We start from the raw sequence: 20,811 nt of genomic DNA, 5'->3' as shown, positions 1-20,811 counted from the left end.
TTTAAAAACTTCACTTTGAAGACATCATATCTATGTGCATATTTAAAAGCACGAGTTACGGAACATTAACACTGCGCACGAGAACGTGCTGATCCAGGAAACTTGGATTCTGGGCCTGATTATGCCACTCATCAGCTTGGGAGAAGTTACTCATTCATCATCATCAGGCTTCAATTTTCTAAGCTGTAAAAATGAGGAGAGAACAAGTTGTCTTCCGACTCGAAAAACCAGTAATTCCAAAATAAGTCATAAAGAAGCACTTTTTAAAAAAGATTAGGTTCCTGCTTGAAACGAAGCGGGCTCATGAGAAGAGTGCCAGCTTGGCTGTCAGTGGGCGAAAAGCACGTGTCTCCTCTGAGCGGTGCCTGTTGGTGGGAGTGTGTTGGGTTTGCAGTTAAAGTTACCCAGAACAGACAGACTGATCCTTGATGGGAAACCAGGATCCCGGCTGTCATGAGCAGTGGGCCAATGGTTCTCAGTTCATGAATACAGTGTGTCAAAGTCAGACAGAAGCTGAATTCAAGACTAATTACCAACCTGTTTCAATGACTCTTTTGTTACTGATTTGTAGAGATCTATCAAGCATAGGTTCTTCAGAATTTTCTATCATTGTGGACTCTGTGAATTACAACAGAAGTTGGCAAACTTACTCTGTAAAGAGCCAAATAGTAAAAATTGTATGCGTTGTGGGCCATATGTTCTCTGTCATAGTAACTCAGCTCTGCTGTCACAGAAGCAGCAGTAGATAGTACGTAGATGAATGGCTATGGCTGGCCTCCAGTAAAACTTTATTTACAAAAACAGGCGCTGGGCCATATTTGGCCCATGGTTCTTAGTTTGCTGGACCCCGAGTTGTGATAAATGCCTGCCTTAGTTTTCTCTTTGCACTGCAATCCTGAGATAAGTTACCCAATGGCCTCCCCTCTCTAGTTCCTGAATGTGGGAATAAACGCTTCCCTTCTGCAGCTCCCTGCCTTCCATTATTCCTTTCTGAATAACCTAGTTCGCAAATGCAACATTCCACCACACCACCCCGATGCAAGCCCTATTTTCCTTTTACAGATTGCCTTCCTTGTTTCTTTTCGCTCTGAACTATTTCCTGAAGATGGGGAGTTAGAGGTGGTTTTTTTTTTTTTTTTTTTTTTTGCATTCCTTTGCTTATATTACCATTTCTACGTGATTTCAACCTTGACCCCCAAGATGTTTTGCTCACATATCTTCTGTACCCTGGGAATTGTGGTAAGCCCTATTTAGAGTCTTTAAGCCATGATTGGTTAACCTCTCACTAACCATTCTCTTCCCTTTCTTGAGTGAAGATCGCCCACATTTAACAAGCCACTCTCAATGAGCAAAAGGGGTCTGGAGGTGGAATTAGTCTTGGCAAATTATTTTGCAAAGACAGATGTTGGTCTCTGAACTTAATGCATTCCTGGAAAGACCCCTGCCTTGGCCAGGAGAATTGGGAACAGGCCTTGTCTGTGGTAATAATAGCTGGCTCCAGTCCTAGCCAGTTCCCTCCTGACCTCCATCCACTTCATATCCGTGTCCTTTCCCTTGGTGCACCTTGCCGTCTGCATCCCTTCTCTCTCAGCATTCCTCAGTTCTAAAACTTCACCTGCTATGGACAAACTTGATGTTGGCAAAGCTCTCCACTTGTATGCATGAAGGCTCATCGATTACTGCGATTTACTACATGCTTTAAATTCACTGCTTTTCCTATTCAGCAATTTAGCCGTAGCCCTGGATAAAGGTGATTTGTGTGATCTGTCTTGCTTTATGCCTCACTTGACATTCTGCCTTTTTCATGACAGGTTGCTGAATGCTATAAAGCCAGGACTTGTTAAAAAGATCAATAGATTGCCTACCCCCATTGCGGGATTGGTGAGTATCCAGAATTGAGATTTATTTTCCAATATTCCTTAGCTCTAACCTGAGGGTCATGACAGTGCCATTTATTACAGTTCTCTCCTGCAATATATGTTACACTTGAATGAGGATACATTGAATCCATTAAACTGAGAGGTCACTTAAAAATGAAAGATTGCAGTTATGCTTAAATGGCATCTTAATCTTTGTTTGTATCCTTCCCATGAGTGATAAGGACCGTCATTCTTAAAGAGGTGAATTTGTTTTGGGGTAAGAGGCTAATAATTAGGTTGACCCCCAAGGGGAGGAATGTGATTGTAATTATGGTTTTCTCATTTCGTTTTTTACTGCATTCCCCTGGAAGGAAGGGAAGGGGAGGTAGAGAAGGAGAATTTCATGATTTACAAGCAGGACTTCCATCATAAATTGCTGGTTTTGGCCTTAACATCTACTTGTATTTAAAAACCACATTTGGAGACCATATCTCTTCTAAAGACATAATGGGTGCTAAGGTGATCCTTATGTCATCTGGAGACTTGTCTCAGAAAAGCCCTTGCCCTCCTGAACCTATCCGTTTAAACAGACAAAACTCGTGGGGTCACATGTGGTCAGAAGCTGAAGTTTTTAATGCATTGATATATAATTCCTGGCAACTCATGTTAATTATTTAGTTGATGTTGCCTTTTGGGTGAAAAGGGGAAAAGTGGAAGATCAAGAAGACAAACATAGCTTAGTTCCGGAAGGAATGTGCACACATACACATGTGCACAAAATGCTAAGGATGTATGTGGCCCAGTAAGGACTCACTGACTGTTTCCAGTGTGACCATCTTCTCTGCATGTGATTTGGCAGGAGACAATTAGAAAAATGTCAAGAATTTAGGCAGGCTCCTACACAGACCTTACTGAGGGTTGTCAGAAAGTTTCTTAGCCATATCAGGCTGACTAATTAAAATTAGAGGTACCTCCTTCCCCCCGCAAAAAGAGATTGTGTTTGTGAACCGTAAGGGTTTTGGTAATAAGGTTTGTGGTTTCAGCAAGTTGAACAAAGTGGATTTTTTTTTTAATCACAAGAATTGATATTTCTGTGAATGCATTTTATTTCCCATACTGGTCAGTAGGTAAGCTGGTAAGTACTCTTGAAAAAATCTTTCTAATGTTGTTTGTTGGAATCATGTAGGCAGGTAAGTTAACAGATGGATAAACAGTAGATAAATCTGGAAGGAATGGATTTAAATGTTTTATAAAATAAATAATCTCTATATCTGTATTATGTATTACATATAGCAATGTGTGTATATATTATTTTAGAATTTTTATGAAGTCCATTTCTTCCAAATGTTAAGGTCACAGTCTTAATAATGCTGACAAATATCTGTTTGGCCTCAAGCCTGTGGCATCTCCTGACCTTGGAACTCTGGGGCTTTATGTTATAGGAATAAAACACACAGCATGAAGTCAAGGGAGGTCTCAGTAAAATCCATATAAACCGAAGCAATAGCCCAGAGTCCAGAAAAGGAGAAACTTTAATTCAAACATGAATCATAAATAATTCTAGCAAAATTACAGGTTTAGGACATGTACGTTGATCTTTATAGCATTTCTTATCATGGATCAAATGTTACTCTTCACATTTGCCTCCATTTTAGAGCAGGCAGGAATTTGATTCGAGAAAACAAGGGGCCCTGGTTGCTTTCCTCCCACTGCTGTCCTTGACTTATTTCTCCTCTTCTCCTTTCCATTTGAGTTTCCTTTCCACTTTGTCCTTTCCATCATTTTTCCTCTTTCTTGCCCTTTTCCAAATAACACTTCCTCACTTATCTTCATTCTTTATCACTTATATCTTTTTTTTTTTTTTTTTTTTTTTTTTTTTTACCAGTTTGTTATTGTGGTCGTTTGTAAGAAGAAATATATTTGGTCTTTGTCCATGTCTAGCACAGAGCTCCTTAAACCCTTGAAATTTCCTAAGCAGTAAGAGCCACGGGGACATCTTTGTAGTAATATTTTGTCTTTTATCATTGGTTCTTGAAATAGCGCTAGTCCTGTAAAGTTTGAAGGAATGTCTTGTTATTCACAACAAGCCCCTTTCAACCACACCTGACTTTATGTCAATGAGGTAACTTCTGGAAAGCCTCAAGGTGGGGGTGGGGGTGGAGGATGGTTGCCAGGGGAACCCAACCAACCCCAAACCTCAGTGAAGGGAGAGGGCTGGAAATTGAGTTCAGCCACCAGTGGCCAATGGAGCCTCCTTAAAAACCCAAAAGGGCGGGATCTGGAGAGCTTCCAGGTTGGTGAACCCAGGGAGATGTGGGGAGAGTGGTAGGGCCAGAAAGTGTGGAAGTTCTCTGCCCTTTCCCATATGCCTTGTCCTATCACGTACTTCTTCATGTGGCTATTCATCTGTATCCTTTATAATATCCTTTATAGTAAACGGGTAAATATCAGTCTATGTTTTTCTGAGTTCTGTGAGCCACTCCAGCAAATTAACCAAGCCCAAGGAGGGGATCATGGGAACCTCAGATTTGTAGCCCATTGGTCAGAAACACAGGTGACAACTTGGCTTTGGGATTGGTGAAGTGGGGAGGGGAGCAAGTCTCATGGGACTGAGCCCTTAATCTGTGGGATCTGACATGATCTCCAGGTACAGAGTGTCAGAACTGAGTTCATTGCATGATGATGTTGGAAACACACACAACAAAGTTATCCTTAGTCCCCCTGAAAATACTTATCTAAGTGTAATTAATTGCTTCCCATTCATTAATGATTCCTGATACTACAAATCTTTTCAGATGTGTTTCCTCTTCTACAATAACCTTCAAAACAGCATTTCCAAAAACTAGTAGAGTAGTTGGGTTCCTGGTGAGAAACAAAACAGCCACCCTTCTCTCCTCCACCCCCCCCCCATTCTGTTAATGTTCTTCTAGGTTCTTTCTGAAGAAAACAACAGATCTGTTGTATGATTTCTTTCTACATGCATGTTCTTGTCTGTCTCCGTGATTCCCACTTTTCATAGCACCGACCCAAATCATCATTGCTCACCACATTTTTTTTCTCCTGAACTCTGGACCTCTTATTCTGTTTGCTGGACAGCTCCATCTCAATGTCTTACCAGCACCACAACGTAACATATTCAAATTAGACTTAAATGACCACTCCCACCTAATGATTTCCCAGTGCCAATAAAGGCATCACAGACCTATAGTTGCCCTAGTTCAGTTCTCAGGGAATCTGGCAGCTTTCCCCATCTGTCTGCTTGTCTGCATCTCCTTGGCCCCTGGACAAGGCCTAGAGTAGGTCCTCTCTTGCCTGGATTATTACAGTCAACCCACAGTTCCTCGAACATTATTCAGTCTCATGTACAATGCCTTTGCTCATGATATTTCTTGTTAATATAAACTGTCCCCCTGGATTCCCAACACAATCCCATTTATTTATCAAGGCCCAGTGAAAAAACACTTCCTTTGGGAAGCCTTTAATGTTTATGGTGCATATGACCTTTTATCATAGAATAACAGCATTTCTTAGTTTAGGAAAAATGGAATATATGAGAGAGATAAAAGATAACTTTCGAAATATGCTTTGGGGAGTAAGATTTTGAAAAACTGTTGTTAACAATTTGAAATAGAAGGCATGTAAATTGTTTAATATTCATGTTAAGACATTGTAGCTTTAGGGGCGCCTGGTTGGCTCAGTGGGTTAAGCCACTGCCTTCGGCTCGGGTCATGATCTCGGGGTCCTGGGATCAAGCCCCGCATCGGGCTCTCTGCTCAGCAGGGAACCTGCTTCCTCTCTCTCTCTGCCTGCTTCTCTGCCTACTTGTGATCTCTGTCAAATAAATAAATAGAATCTTAAAAAAAAAAAAAAGGACATTGTAGCTTTAAACAGTTAATTGGTCATGATCAAAGTTACCAATATGTATGGTGGGTACAAACAATGAAAGGTGTCCTGGTAATGCACTAAGCAGTCACAGCATCACCCTGATAGAATGTCCGCCAAAATATTTGGCCTGAATCCAACTCTGAGGGAATAATCAGACAGATCCAGTATGAGAGGACATACCATGGAGACACCTCCCCTCCCCAAAAGGCTAGAAAAATGGTTACAGATGAAAGGTGACTAAGGAGATATGCCAAAAGACATGTGATCCTTGATTGAGAAGGAGCAACTGTGAAAGACATTTTGGGGACAACTGGAGGAATTTGATGTAAATCGAATATTAAATAATAGTATTTTCTTGGTCTTGAATTTCCTGCATCTGAAAACTATATTGTCAAAGACTGCTCAACAAATAGAAGTTGTGTCTGTAATGTATAATTTTATATACACAAACACTGGAGAGAGAGAGACTGAAAGAAAGGAAGAGAGGGAGGGAAATGTGGCAAAATGTTGGCTCTAGAGAAAGGATCTACAGTTTTAATGGTCATGTTCTTGCAACTTTTCTGTAGGCTTAAAAATTTGCAATATAAAGAGTTGGAGATTAAAAGACATTACTTCTCTTTTCTTGAGGGGCTAGGGTAGGGAACCTTGAGTAAGCAATAGATTTGACCATCTTGGTTCAGCAGAGATGCAGTCTTTATTTATTTATTTGTTTGTTTATTTATTTGACAGAGAGGGATCACAAGTAGGCAGAGAGGGAGAAAGAGAGAGAGGGAAGCAGGCTCCCTGCTGAACAGAGAGCCTCATGCGGGGCTTGATCCCAGGACCCTGAGATCACGACCCAAGCCGAAGACAGCGGCTTAACCCACTGAGCCACCCAGGCGCCCCAAGATGCAGTCTTTTATGTGAGCACATTCTTCACATGACATTTTCTTCCTCTTTTATTTGTGACAGTCAGGAAAGAGCAGACAGAGCCCCTCAGGTGCTACCCACAGACCTCTAGTCTGGTTTGAACTCTTGTCAGGGGGTTGACAGGTCCTTGACCATCTAGCAATCAAGAAGTCCTCAGTAGCAGGGGCCACGGAGACCTGAGAAGCATGGCCAGGGGGGTTTTCATGCCTGGAACCCACGCCTGTGTGTCTTAATGGCCTGGTGTTGAGAAGAATCCATTAAGATGCCCAGCTGCTTGACTTGAAGATAAGTAGAAAAGTGTGTTTTCACAGAGCAACCCCAAATTATAAACACGTGTAGACTTACAAAGGCATGAATAGGTATAGTTCCGCCCCTTAGTTGAGCTGTGGTTACAAAGAATTCAGGGGTGAAGGTGTTAAAACAAAGTAGTTGAAAATGATTTCCTGGCAAGGATGCAAAGACCCTGGATCCGGGTCTGGGTTTCTTCTGTAACGATTGCTGACATATGCAGCCGCATGGTGACCGTCTGCAGATGCTCGCGTTCTTTTTGAGGTGTTGGTGATACAGTGAGCTGTTGCCAGAGACAAAGTCCTCAAATTTAGGTCTTGGCATACCAAAGATGTTGAAAAATGCTGCCCTTTAATCTGCCAGTGTGTCAGGATTGCACAATCAAGCCACATCCCCAAATGGAATTTAACGGTCATTAGAGATTGTGCGAAATTCTCTTTCATCCCAGAAACAGACTTTGTGGAAGAGACACAAATGTATGAAGTCCTTGCTAACAATAGGAACTGAGGGATGAAGTTTTCTCTTGTGATTTTAATTGTAACGGCCATTGTGTGTGTGTGTGTGTGTGTGTACACGCATGTATGAAGTGTAATGGGAAAGAGATGATATTTGGGTATTCTGTCCTCGGGCGCTGAACCTTTGTAGAGCTATCACAAAATATTTGCCTGATCTTGCCTGTGAGTCCATGAGGATGAAAGTGATTTGTGAAAAAGAGAATTTTACGGCTGGAGGGGCATCTTAGAGATATTTGGGTTACAGATGAGGACATGTGGGTCTATAAAGGGGAACTCTTTGCCCAAAATCACACAAAGAGTAAATGTCTAGATGGGTCCAGGGCCCAGGCCCCCCTCCTCTTTGGTTGTGTTATTACTCATAAATGCTTCCAGTTGAAAATGGGATACATGTAAATGACAGATTATTTCCCCTCTTGTGGGAAAGAAGGGAAGCAAAGACTTGCTTTCTTAGTTCATCTCTCTCCTGCCCCTGCCATCTTTTGGCCACTACCTTCTAAATATCTTCCCAAGCTCTGTGAAAGGCTTCACTTCTTGGAACAACTCTTTGCCTCATGAATGCTAGAGATCTGACTCTAGCTGAAGTTCAGTAAGCTTTAGCAGAAATGGAACTAGTAGAATTATCCTACCATTTAGTTAGCCTAACCCACTCAAAAACTTATTTTTTTTTAAAGATTTTATTTATTTATTTGACAGACAGAGATTACAAGTAGACAGAGAGGCAGGCAGAGGAAGAGAAGGGGAAGCAGGCTCCCCTCTGAGCAGAGAGCCCGATGTGGGACTCAATCCCAGGACCCCAGGATCATGACCTGAGCTAAAGGCAGAGGCTTTAGCCCACTGAGCCACACAGGCGCCCCTCAACTCTGATTTTTAAACCTATATAATTTTTACATTACCATGATTAATATTGCAGAGAACAAAAGTTATGCCTTTGATGATTTTTATGTCATTGTCAGCATCTAGCAGGGTGCTGGAGGCCTAGCAGGCATTAAATACTTATTGAGGCAATGACTGTGGGGCTTCACGTGGGCCTTGTCGTTATTTTTCATTTACATCTGTATTTTTCTGAAAAATTTTTTTTTCCTCTTTTTTTAAAAAATTTGTTTATTTGTTTATTTACAACATAACAGTGTTCATTGTTTTGGCATCACACCCAGTGCTCCATGCAGTACGTGCCCTCCCTATTACCCACCACCTGGTTCCTCAACCTCCCACCCCCCCCCCCCGCCCCTTCAAAACCCTCTGGTTGTTTTTCAGAGTCTGTAGTCTCTCATGGGTCATCTCCCCTTCCAGTTTCCCTCAACTCCCTCTCCTCTCCATCTCCCCATGTCCTCTGTGTTATTTGTTATGCTCCACAAATAAGTGAGACCATATGATGCTTGACTTATTTCGCTCAGCATAATCTCTTCCAGTCCCGTCCACGTTGCTACAAAAGTTGGGTATTCATCCTTTCTGATGGAGGCATAATACTCCATCGTGTATATGGGCCACATCTTCCTTATCCATTCATCCGTTGAAGGGCATCTTGGTTCTTTCCACAGCTTGGCGACCGTAGCCATTGCTGCAATAAACATTGGGGTACAAATGGCCCTTCTTTTCACTACATCTGTATCTTTGGGGTAAATACCCAGCAGTGCAATTGCAGGGTCATAGGGAAGCTCTATTCTTAATTTCTTGAGGAATCTCCACACGGTTCTCCAAAGTGGCTGCACTAACTTGCATTCCCACCAACAGTGTAAGAGGGTTCCCCTTTCTCCACATCCTCTCCAACACACGTTGTTTCCTGTCTTGCTAATTTTGGCCATTCTAACTGGTGTCAGGTGGTATCTCAATGTGGTTTTAATTTGAATCTCCCTGATGGCTAGTGATGATGAACATTTTTTCATGTGTCTGATAGCCATTTTCAAAAACTTATTTTTTTGAAAAAGGATGTATTTTTCCTTAATCCAAAGATAAGATTGCAAATATACTTAGAGCTGAGCTTCCTGAAATGGATAAAAAAATGTAAGTTTCCATAAACTCTGTGGCCTTTAGGGAGCTTTCAAAGGGTATCTGCTTTATTTTATGAAACTGATAGCAGACGGGTTGGTGTTTCATCATCTGAGGGAGGTCAGAGCAGGGGAAGAGATGAAAAGGCTGTAGAGATTTCCATATTATGAGAAGCTTAAAAATATTGTTCTGGACAAAAAGTAAACACACGAAGCTGTTGAAAACCGAGTAGCCGTTGTGAAAAGCCCTTACACAAACATCATCATTTTAGGAAGATGACAACACCATAGATGTGAGGCACAGGTGTTTTGGGCATCTGCCTGCCAAGCTCTGGTTTTCTGCAGATCCTACCTGGAGGTTAGCTCCTGTGTGACTTACCCCATCTCCAGCAGTGTCCGATGTTTTAGGTTTTTATTCTACAACTGCCTTTAGAATTTCTCGAGCATTTCCCTTCCCTTCAAGAGGCTGGCTTATAGGTGTCCTCAGAAGAAGCCGGTTCCAAGTTCTCTTCTCAGCCTCTGTTTCTCTTCCAGTTAAAGTTACGGTTTGAGGCCGGGAGGGAGGTAGAGTGGGCAAAGAGGGGCGCCAGAGGTGTAAATGAGCATAATAATAACCACCATAGAGTAAATGCCTAGCATGGACCAGGTACAGTGCTGGATTATCCTTAATCTTGACAATTGTCCTGTGATGTAGTTATTGCTCTATTCTTACATATCTCAGGAAACAAAGGTGCAAAGTACAAAGGCGTAAGTTACCAGCTTTCCAGGAAACAAGAGGCAGAATTGAGATTTGGACCCTGGTTTGCCCAACTCCAGAGACTGTGCCCTTTCTACCATGTCACACTATGTCCTTTAGGCCTTTTGCTATGTCATTGGACATCAACACTCCTGAATATCTATTTCCGGAGGTGGCAACCTCTAAGGAGGTCTCATGTGTTTTGAGAAGACAACCTCTCATCCGTCTCACTTAAGGTTTATTAAGTTTGCCAAATTGAGGTGGTGGCTTCTTTTTAATGGGTAAAATTTAAAATCAGTCTCCATGTGGCCACACCTCAAGCCCCATAGTCCATGGGGCGCCCGTTCAACAAATGATAAAATAATAGATTAGGAATCTTTACTGAAGTCTTTCAAAAGAACGTTATGAGTGGTTCCGTTTATAACATGCAGCAGAACTTTCTAAAATGCCCTCCTCTCTTTCTGTTAGAGTTTCTGTCTCAACATATACACATACACACGCATAAATCTTACTCTTGCCAGATCACTTCAAATCTCTCCCCACCTCCAACTTCCTAAAATCGTGCAGACTCACACTGGACTAGGTCTCGTCTGTCTTGCTTCTGATCCTTTTCTCTGTCTCTACTCACCCTCAGCCTTTTCTAGTGCAAAGCAATCGGCTACACTCTGCTCCTTTCAATTTCCCCTTCACACATGGTTCTGATTCTGGGTAACAAAGACTCAGGAGGTAGGCAACACAGAATTCTCCTTCACGGCCAGGGGAGGAGGAGAGACTTGGAATCCTCCCTCTCAGTGTGTTTTCCTGCCTTCCCCTGGTCTTTGAGGTAGTTGCATGGTCGTGATGAGGGGTCTCCGGAGGTGGTCTTGCTCGTCTTTGAGGGACAAGTGAAAACTGGCAGCTGAGTGATGTTCTGTATGCAGGAGGTATTTTCACAGAGAGAAATGAATAGACCTCCTGAAGAATCTCAGCCAAAATTGAATTTAATGACACACTTTCCTTTATCCTCATCCCTGGCATGGTGAGAGAAACCTCGGTCTTGTTCTCATACCACACACAGAAGGAATGCTCAATTCACTCCTTTTGAGTGTGGTGCCAAGGCTGGGCAGAGGTAGGGATGGTGGTTAGCATTTTAGTAGGTTTGGACACAACTGAGCAAAGACTGCAGGGAAAAACAACAACAAAACATGCAAAGTCTTTGGTGCTCGATCCTGCCTTCAGTCAAATGGTAGAATGTGAACCTAAGCAGTGCTTAGTTCATTTGATGCCCCCCAAGTCAGTATGGCTTGTGTGCTGCTAGTTCTAACAGCTTTCACAGGCAGCTTCAAAGAGTACCGGTGGTCTCATGTCCATTATCTTCTCGAACAACTTTCTCTGGCTGCCCACTGCATATGGAGTACAATCCAAATACCTCAGGCATTTAAGGCTTTCCCTGAGCTAAGGTGACATTCTAGGTTTATTTCCCACTGAATATATTGCTCTTAGGAACCAGGACTACAGGTAATCGGTGAACTAAACCAAAAGACTTGGCCACATAGTGAATACCAGGGGAAAGTGTGACCATTGATGAGAGCCATTCTCCAGTGAGTTGGACAGAATGAAAGAATTCTGATGCCTACTGATGTGATTGGATCAGACCAATAAGTTGGCTCTCTGGTACATCTGTTTGGAGCACTTGGGAAGACTGAATGGAGGGTTGTTCTTTCTTTCTTCTTCCCATTCATCCTGTGATTATCTACCTTCTGATTTTTTGTTTAGTGACTGTATAATTATCCATTACTGTGTAACAGATTACCCCAAGACTTAGTGACTTAAAAACAACATTTATTGTCTCATACTTCCTGTGGGTCAAGACTCTGGGCATGGGTTAGCTGGGTCCCTGGTTCAGCGTCTCTCAGAAGGCGACGATCAAGGAGCTGGCTGGTGTCATGTCAGGACTTGACAAGGGAAGGATCTGCTTCTAAGCTCACTCACGCGGGTATTGGCAGGATTCAGTTCCTTGCAGGATGTTGGCCAAAGCCATCTTCTGTCCCTTGCCATGTGAGCCTGTTCACATGAAACATCTTATAATGTGGCAGCTCATTTCACCAGAGTGAGCAAGCAAGAAGAACCAGAAAGAGAGAGAGAGAACAAAGAAGATGGAAGTCACAGTCCTTTTTAACCTTATCTTAGAAATAACGTTTCATCACCTCTGCCATATTGTCTTAATTAAAAGCAAGTCACAAAAATAAGATAAAATAAAAGCAAGTCCCTAGTCAGCCCACCCTCCAGGGCAGATCGCACAAGGACCTGTAGGGTGACCAGGAGGAAGGGTTCCTGGGAGCTATTCAGAAGCTGCCTGCCACAGTAGTGAAATGGTTATGTTAGTCTATTTGAGAAATCAGGCCAAAGATCGCTTATTTTCCTGGAAATGCGTCTCTTATAGGACTTTAAAGATAACCCAGTTTTCCTTGGACCACCTCTCTTGCACGACACTTCAGCTCTGTCTTCCAGCTTCCCTCTGCCCAGAGACACTAAAGAGAGATGACATGTTCTCTCTTGCTTCCCAACTGAAAATCTACTTGTGACTCAAGACATAATTCCTGCCTTTCAGGAGGTCACCTTCTGAGAGACAAATATACACATACGGTCTACTAAAGGTAGAACTGGAAATGCTAATGAAATAGAATATGCAGGGAAGGGACAAGAAAAAGTACCTATTTGAGATTAAGAACTTGGGAGGTTGTGGGATCTGTCTGAACTGGGCACCCACTAATAGTGAAGAGTGAAGGGTTGGGAGAAGCACATCAGCTTCCGAGGATGGAAGGAGAATGGACTAAAGCCACAAGAGCCCGGGTCTTGTCTGGGCGGGCTAGTATTTGCATGTGGACGCAGCTGGGGGTCTCGGCCCCTGAGAGAAATCAGTGCTGTGGAAAGTGGACAAGGGACAGTAAGCTGAGACCAGACATGCCACCTGGAGGTGTTTGGACATGTTTTCTATGAGCGAGAGCCGTTGAAAACAAAGGAATCCCATGTCCCAGACAACTCTGGTGGCTGTGTGAAAAGCAGACTGTGGAAAGAGACCAGCAGCAAAAGTCAGTTAGGACACAAGTAGTCCAAGTAAGAGATGACAAGCTCCTAAATCTTGGTAGAAGCAGTGGGAGTGGAGGTGAGGAGACAGGATTTATGTTTCTATGTTTTTCCCTGAATATAATTTGTCATCAATTACAGGACACACCGTTTTGTGAAATATGACTAATTGAAAAAAAGGCTGCCAATTTATGGCATGGCAGTAAGACACCAGCAACAGAAAGATCCGTATTTACCTCAGAGGTTAAAAAAAAAATGTACATTGTAGAACTGATAAAATCGGATAAATAATCTGAGGAAAATGACATCTACATTTTGGACTCAAACAACCTAGAGGATAACTACACCATTAATAGGAATCCTGGGAGCAGGGGATGAAAAGTGGGTTCCAAGAGAAAAGATGAATTCTCTTTTGGACATTTTGCGTTGGCTCTATCTAAGAGGTATTCATTCATGTGCAGATGTCTGGCAGACTACTGGAAATGTTGGTTTGGAACTCAAGGAAAAAGTTATAAAAAAATTGGATGAGGTTAATGAATGGATTATTTTGAAGTTAAATCCTTATGCTTAAGTTTATGTGAGACAAGTTATTTCTTTTCCTAAAACCACAAGCTTTGAAGCTTTTCCCTCCCAAATTATAGTCTTATCTTTGGAGTGTGTGAGCTATGTTGGCAGAAATAGTACGGAGGAAGGAGAGGTGTTGAAATTAGCTGGAGACCACAGGAGGAGCATTAGCAATTGCACTTAGATAGGAAAATCATGACAGATCGTGGCTTAGGAAGATCTCCAAATAACTAACAATTAATTGAAATACAATATCCCACTAATCTTGTAGCTGCTAGCTTCTCATATTCCCTGAGATTTCCCTCTTAGTCCTAGGTAGGCAGGTTAGTTTTCTAGGGTGGCCATGACAGAAGATCCCCGCCTGGGGGGCCAAAGTAACAGAAATGAACTTTCTCACAGTTCTGAAGGCTGGAAGTCTAAGATCAAGATGAAGGTAGGGTTGGTTTCTTCTTTTTTTTTTTTTTAAAGGTTTTATTTATTTATTTGACAGAGAGAGAGAGAGAGAGAGAGATCACAAGTAGAGAGGCAGGCAGAGAGAGAGGGGGATGCAGGCTCCCTGCTGAGTAGAGAACGGGTTGGTTTCTTCTGAGGCCTCTCGCCTTAGCTTGCCCACAGCTATCTTTATATTGGTCTCTGCTGTGTGTGTGCACATGTCTGTGCCCTAATCTCTTCTTAGAAGGACACGGATTATATTGGGTTAGGGCCCACTCTCATGGTAATTACCTTTTTAAGTACCCTATTGCCACATGTTGTCACATTTCTGAGTTACGGGGGTTCTGACTTCAATATATAAATGGGGTGGGGAGGTACCTGGGTGGCTCAGTGGGTTAAAGCCGCTGCCTTCGGCTCAGGTCATGATCAGGGTCCTGGGATCGAGCCCCACATGGGGCTCTCTGCTCAGCGGGGAGCCTGCTTTTTCCTCCCTATCTCTGCCTGCCTCTCTGCCTACTTGTGATCTCTGTCTGTCAAATAAATAAAATCTTTTTAAAAATAAATAAATAAATAAATAAATGGGGCAAGGGAGCTACACTCATCAGCCCCTAACAGTGAGTAAGCCAGCCAAGCACTTCAATTACTCATATGTGTTATGTATGCCTAGACCAGCTAGCTAAAATCCTCTTCGTACACCAGAAATTATTTTTCCAAGCTTGTTTCCATAATTATTTTGTGTCTGTGCCGAGGTGGAGGGTTATATATAGCAGTGTTATAAAACTTTTTTTTGAGTTTTTTTTCCCCTTCCTGTCCCTGGCGGGGGAGGGGGGGTTGGGGAAAATCAAAAAAACCATTCTTTGAAGAAAGCAACCACTTGTTCTCCCTTATCTTTCATTGGACGGCATTTAGTAGTTTGTGGCATGACATCAGTTCCTCACTCTTTTCCCCTCAGGAACAGACCTTCAAGTAGGAACTGTGAGGAAAAAATATATATAATAGCAGGAAATACATATTTCAGCCTAAGTTTTACTTCTGTTTTTTGGAACCAAGTTTTAGCTTGTACTCTGAAGCTGGGGTTGTAGGGGTTCTGTTGCTTGACAACAGGAGAAATTTCACCTCATCTCTGCAAGCATTGTATGAAAGGGTCAAACCGTGCTAGGCTCAACCAGTACTTCTCTTACAATGTGCCATAATCTGAGATTGTTTTTGTAGGAAGTTTGTCTTGGCAAGCATTTCAAAAGAACTTGCTAGACACCTCTCTTGGAATTAGCTGGTTTCCTGCTAGAATCTTGGGTCTCCCCTCGTCTCAGTGGGTACGAAAATTAGCTTCCCTCTGTGTCGTTCTCTCCCCAATATAAAATATTATATTTCTGAGTCAGTTGGTTGATATTTATCACTTGTTGATAAATTCATTGTCGATTTATTAATTGTTGCTATTTAACTTTGTTCGGTTTCAAGTTTTTATTGGTTTTAAATATGTTCTGCACTTATTTAAAAAAATAAAAGGATGACTGATAGGGTTTTAGGGGAATGGTACTTCCCTTCTGCGATCCTCCTCCCTGAAAGGAGGATCACCTTTGTCTGACTGTGAGAAAAATATCAGACAAACCCAGAATGAAGTACAAAATATCTAACCAGGGATGACTCCTGTCAAGGCCATCAAAAAACAAGAAAAGTCCAGAGGAAGTTAAGGAGATAGGATAAGTAAAAATAATGCGGTGTCCTGGATGGGATCCTGGAACAGAAAAAGCCCATTAGCGAAAAACTAATGAAATCCAAACAAAAACCTGGTGTTTAGTGAAGAGTCGCATCCCAGTGTTTGTTCATTAGCCGTCATAAATGTGTCGCACGGCCGTGTCAGATGCGGACTGCAGGCTATGCGGGGACGCTCCGTACTGTCTTTGCAGTCTCCTGTAAATCCAAAAACTGTACTGAAATGAAAAGTTCCCTTAAAAACTAGAATGAAGTCAAAGATAAAATAGAGTATAATGCACGGAAACGATAAGCTAGGCAAAGAAACACAGAGGTTATTAATAAATATTGAATGTCAGCCAAACATTTGATGTATTGGTACTAATAATAGGCAGGATACGGGGCGGCAGTTGGCGCATCAATCTAATAAGCTTTTATGAATGATGAATCGGTTGTAGACACTGTATTTTATAGCATTTGAAAATTCCAAATGGTAAATCCACATGCAGGGTTTCTGTTCACGTATTTCAGGATCTCCGTTTTTAGAATCTTGCACGAAGAAATATTTCATATCCTTTAGGGAGGTTTAATAAAAAGCAACAGGTGGGAAATGGGTTTTGCAGTAGCATGAACGGTCATAACCATAAATACTAGTATCTCGGAATCCCACCGGCGGAGAACTGTAAACACATTAATCACCCAACAGTGCAGAAATTCCAACCTCAGATGTCATCTCGACCTCAGGCACAAAGATGCAATGCCTACATTTAAATTCAGAGCACTGAATGGATATGATGAGTCTTTATTTTCGTGGGGAATTCATGGCATGAGTTTACCAGTGTCCTCATTTATACAGTGCGTTTGATAAGTCTCCTCTCCATACCATAGGATTGAATGAGACAATGTACATAAAATGCCTAATATGAAAAAAAAATGCCTAATATGGTTTGGATAGTACATAGTATGTTTCCAATAGACTCGTATCTGTGCTTATTATTTATTATGCTCACGATGATTGCGAAGGCTTTAGGATTTCAGAAAGGGAATCAGAAAGGCAGTGACTTCAGTTGGGGTGGGGGGGGCAGTCATGTAGCTACTTTGTTTCAGAGTCAGAACTTGAACTCTCGTCCCTCAAGTCCTCTTGCTTGGGCGCCTTTCCCACAACCACTTTGACCGATGGCATCAGGTGCCTACCGTGCACTAGCAGCTGTCACAAAGTTCTCTGGCAGAATTGCATTCGGGCCTCTGCATCTCTTGGGGATTCTGTTCCCCTTCCTCGGAGGGAGCAGAATTCTCCGCCTCCCTCCCCAATAGGTGTGGCAATCATGCTCTCTTCCAGTAAGTTCCCTTTCACTGCATCAGCATTTCAGGCCGTGGCAGCCTGCTCCTGGGCAGAGCTGGGTTTGCCGTGCTGGGGACGGGCTGGGGAGAGGGAATGTGAGGGAAGGTTGCAGCTGCTGTGTCCTGAGCACCACGAAGAGATGCCGCACCCGTCTCCCGGCGTGGGCACGCTGGAGTTTAACGCAGAGCAGGAGGACATGGGGGGTGGGTAAGACCCATCACGTATACATGTTTACGGATGTCCATGAGGGAAGGAAAGAAGCTGTTTAGAGGTTAACACTTGGTTTAAAAAAAAAAACCAAAAAGTTCCTTTTATACACTTAAGGTGCGGCCAAAATAGGATCACAGTTCCCTTTTCTCTGGAGTTCACCTTGTCTCCTGATAATTCGTACTACCTGTTGCTTTTAATGAAGTCTTTTCTGTCCTCTAAGAAAAGCCAGTTTTTTGGTGTTTTTTTTTTTCCTTTTGGGGTGTGCCATGGAAGACACATAGACATATAGTTTGGTTCAAAGAAAGAGGATTTTCAAGAATTTTGCGAATGAAAAGCGACCGTGCTACATCTTAAAGATTTATCCCAACACTAGTCCTCTGGGCCCCCACAGCACGTGGTGTCGTGGGGAGAACACGACTGCGGACGTCTGAGGTGTGGTTTCACCTGAGCCCCCTCTCACATTCTGTTCCTGTTTCCACCGACCCCTTTGCTTTCTACAAATCTCCATTTCTTAAAATGAGGAGAGAGAGAATCTAGGAAATGGGGAGGGGTTTAAAGACGCAGCGAGTCTGGACTCAAGGGCTGCTTCTCCCCATCTAGCCCTCCTGGAACCTCGTCCTTCAAGGTCCGTATTATTGCAGGCTGGGGAAGGAATGGAGGTTATTTCTGGGCAATTCCCTAATAAAATCCCTGTCGGACCTGTCTGAATGCTAACGGCTCCATGGCACTGGTTATCTAGGGGAAGGAAATTTTCCTTCGTCAATTTTATGAGGCCGGGTTGAACACCAAGCTGAAACAGAGCCTGGCGAATCCCCATGGCAAAATGATTCATCTTCGTAGAGTTGGAAAATCTATTTTTATCACCTTTATTCAGCCAACTCCTCATTTTTATTCCCTCACTGAACGGCTGCTATTTCCTTCACGGTGCTGAATAAACCAAATGCCTCGGGAGTCAGAAATCTCCCTTCGGGTTGTTCCCAGTGTCGCTGATTCAGCAGCCTCGGGGAGAAGGGGATTGTTTTGCGCTGCCTGGGTGGGTTCTGCACAACGTGAAGGTCAGACAAGACAGAGGCCGCACGCGTCCGCAGCCTGCCCTTCATCCAGAGGTTCTGCCTGGGGTGCACGCCACTCTGTCTCCAGCCTTTGGGGGAAGGTGTGTTGTGGGGGGGCCCCCGCTAGCCCAGGAGACCGCTCTGAGAGTGGGAAGAAGGGGCCAGACTATACTACTCTCTCTCTCTCTGGCTTGCGTTTTTGACCATGAAGCAGGGCCCGGCAAGGTTGCCAAGGGACTTCAAGACACCATTTTCTTCATTTCTTTAGTTCCATTCAGATCTCCGTCTGTGCCAGCCTAGGCTGCAGCATCTTGCCCTTGGCTCTTGCTAGAGTTCCACAGAAGGCTGAGAGAAGGGATAGCTCTTTTCTGGAAGGGATTTTAAAAAGATAAAGACAAGGAAAAAGAATGCTTCTTCCTAAATGTCCTAGGCTAGCAGATTCTGTGTGCATACTGTTGGCAATGGGCAAAGCAGCGGGGATGAGGACTGTGACATAGAAACAGTGTTCATGGTTGTTGGGGGGGTGGTGTTTGCAGCATTTGGCACATAACAGGCACTCAGTAAAGGTTTTATTGAATAGATGGCCGGGGTATAATTTCCTTACGGCCCTCGGTTAGTCTCCTGGACAGCTGTTTTTCAAGAGGCGGTATGGTGTGGTGATTAGGAGCTGGCATTTTGGAGTCCGATGGCCGAAATTCAAATCCTGGATTTGCAGTTGAGCTGTGCACTCCTGGGCAGGGTTGGGAAATCCCGGAGGCCTCTGTTTCCTGGTCTGTCAAATGGGAATAATGTAGTCACTACCTTATATGCTTTTCATAGAGATTAAATTAGCTAATATAGGTCAAGAGCCTAGAATTTTGCCTGTGATGTGGTTCCAGATATGAAGAGGAGGAAGAGCAGGAGAAGGACAGGGAACGGGAGGGGGATTGGTTATTGGGATGAATTTGGGAACTTTGGAGATTTTGACCGTGTCTTTTGGGTTCAGTAATAGCTTAAGCCAGGATTTCAGTGATTTACAAACCACCCTTGTTTGGTACAGAGAATAACTTGAGAATAAAAGAATAAAGTGGAATTTAAGAAAAAAAATTCTAATCTCTCAACAAATAGTTATTGAGCTCTTGCTTCATGCCAGGTGCTAAACTAAACATGGGCTGTTCAGTGTTGAAACAAACACAGTCACAAATGCTGTGGTCTACACTTTGGTGGGCACTAAGGATTCATTGGCTCAGGGAATATGGCTGCTATGTTCCTTTTCACTGTTAAGAAGATACGTTGACCTAAGACAATGATGTTTTCAAGCTTGGCAGCCAACAACAAGTGAGGGGTAAGGAAATAGGGAGAGTTGTATGCTTATGGAGTGATGTACAAAGCCCAATTCTATGGTGTGAGGTAGGTAGGAATGGGTATTGGACTGACCCATGAAACTGGAGGGGAATCCAAAGCAGTGATGCGTATAATTGATCTCTGGAACATAAAGGAACACAGATAAATAGTGAAAGAATGACAGAACCAAAGCAGTTGTTATAATGTTATGAAGTAAGAGCCATTAGGCTCCAAGAGTCTCCAAGTTCAGCTTTGAAGGTATAGATTGGAGAAGGCTGAATTCCTTCTCCCTTTCCAGCTCCCTGCCCCTCCATGGCAGGTAGGCTTCTGCTTGGTCCTTTCAGAGCCCGGAGCCTCGCATCTCTTGGAAATACAAGGATGTGTGGGAGCTACTTATCTCCATCTGGTTTTGCCAGTATGTAGGACATTCTGATATTTCAGTTGGGAGAATCCTTTTTTTGACTTTGGAGAACTTCAGCAGTGATTCGCACCAGCCCTATTAAGCCATTCACTCACCTTTGCCAGATCTGGTTTTGAGCGATGATTTATCCATAGATGTCTTAGAGCCCAGACCTGGGAAAGTCACTTCGTGTGATCTATGGAATAGAATCATGAACAGTTTTTCATTCTACTTTCATCCTGGTGACTGGATTAATTCCTGGGGTCTCTGCTTTCCGTAAACAGTCATTTCTTCCCCAGCAGCCATCTCCCAAGAAACAGAGCTTGTGAAGTGAGTGGGACATGGCTGTATTCAGTTCTTGCTGTGTGATCCCCATGTAAGCGTTGGCAGTGAGTTCCCCGGTATTTTTGTGGGTGGTGCTGGAGAATGAGTTTGGTAAACAGCCCCCTGGCTATTGTTGGCCAGATCCCTGCAAATACCATAAAGGATACAACTTGAATATTCACTGGGGTTTCCCTGCCCTTCCTAGAGCTGACCCCAGCACTGACATCAG

General features: G+C 43.1%; 1 protein-coding gene across 7 annotated transcripts in view; it reads left to right on the top strand.

Annotated features, from left to right (window-relative positions):
- Nucleotides 1-20,811, top strand: part of LIMCH1 (LIM and calponin homology domains 1) — a 339,903-nt gene that overhangs the window by 160,668 nt on the left and 158,424 nt on the right. For all 7 annotated transcript variants that reach the window (XM_045996128.1, XM_045996150.1, XM_045996134.1 and 4 more), the window contains exon 3: nt 1,812-1,881. In XM_045996128.1, coding sequence (XP_045852084.1) covers nt 1,812-1,881 — 70 coding nt within the window. The remainder of the gene's footprint in view (nt 1-1,811; nt 1,882-20,811) is intronic.

Source organism: Meles meles, chromosome 2 (assembly GCF_922984935.1).
Source record: "Meles meles chromosome 2, mMelMel3.1 paternal haplotype, whole genome shotgun sequence".
Classification (NCBI taxonomy): Eukaryota; Metazoa; Chordata; class Mammalia; order Carnivora; family Mustelidae; genus Meles; species Meles meles.
This window is presented reverse-complemented; position numbering and strand designations above follow the sequence as displayed.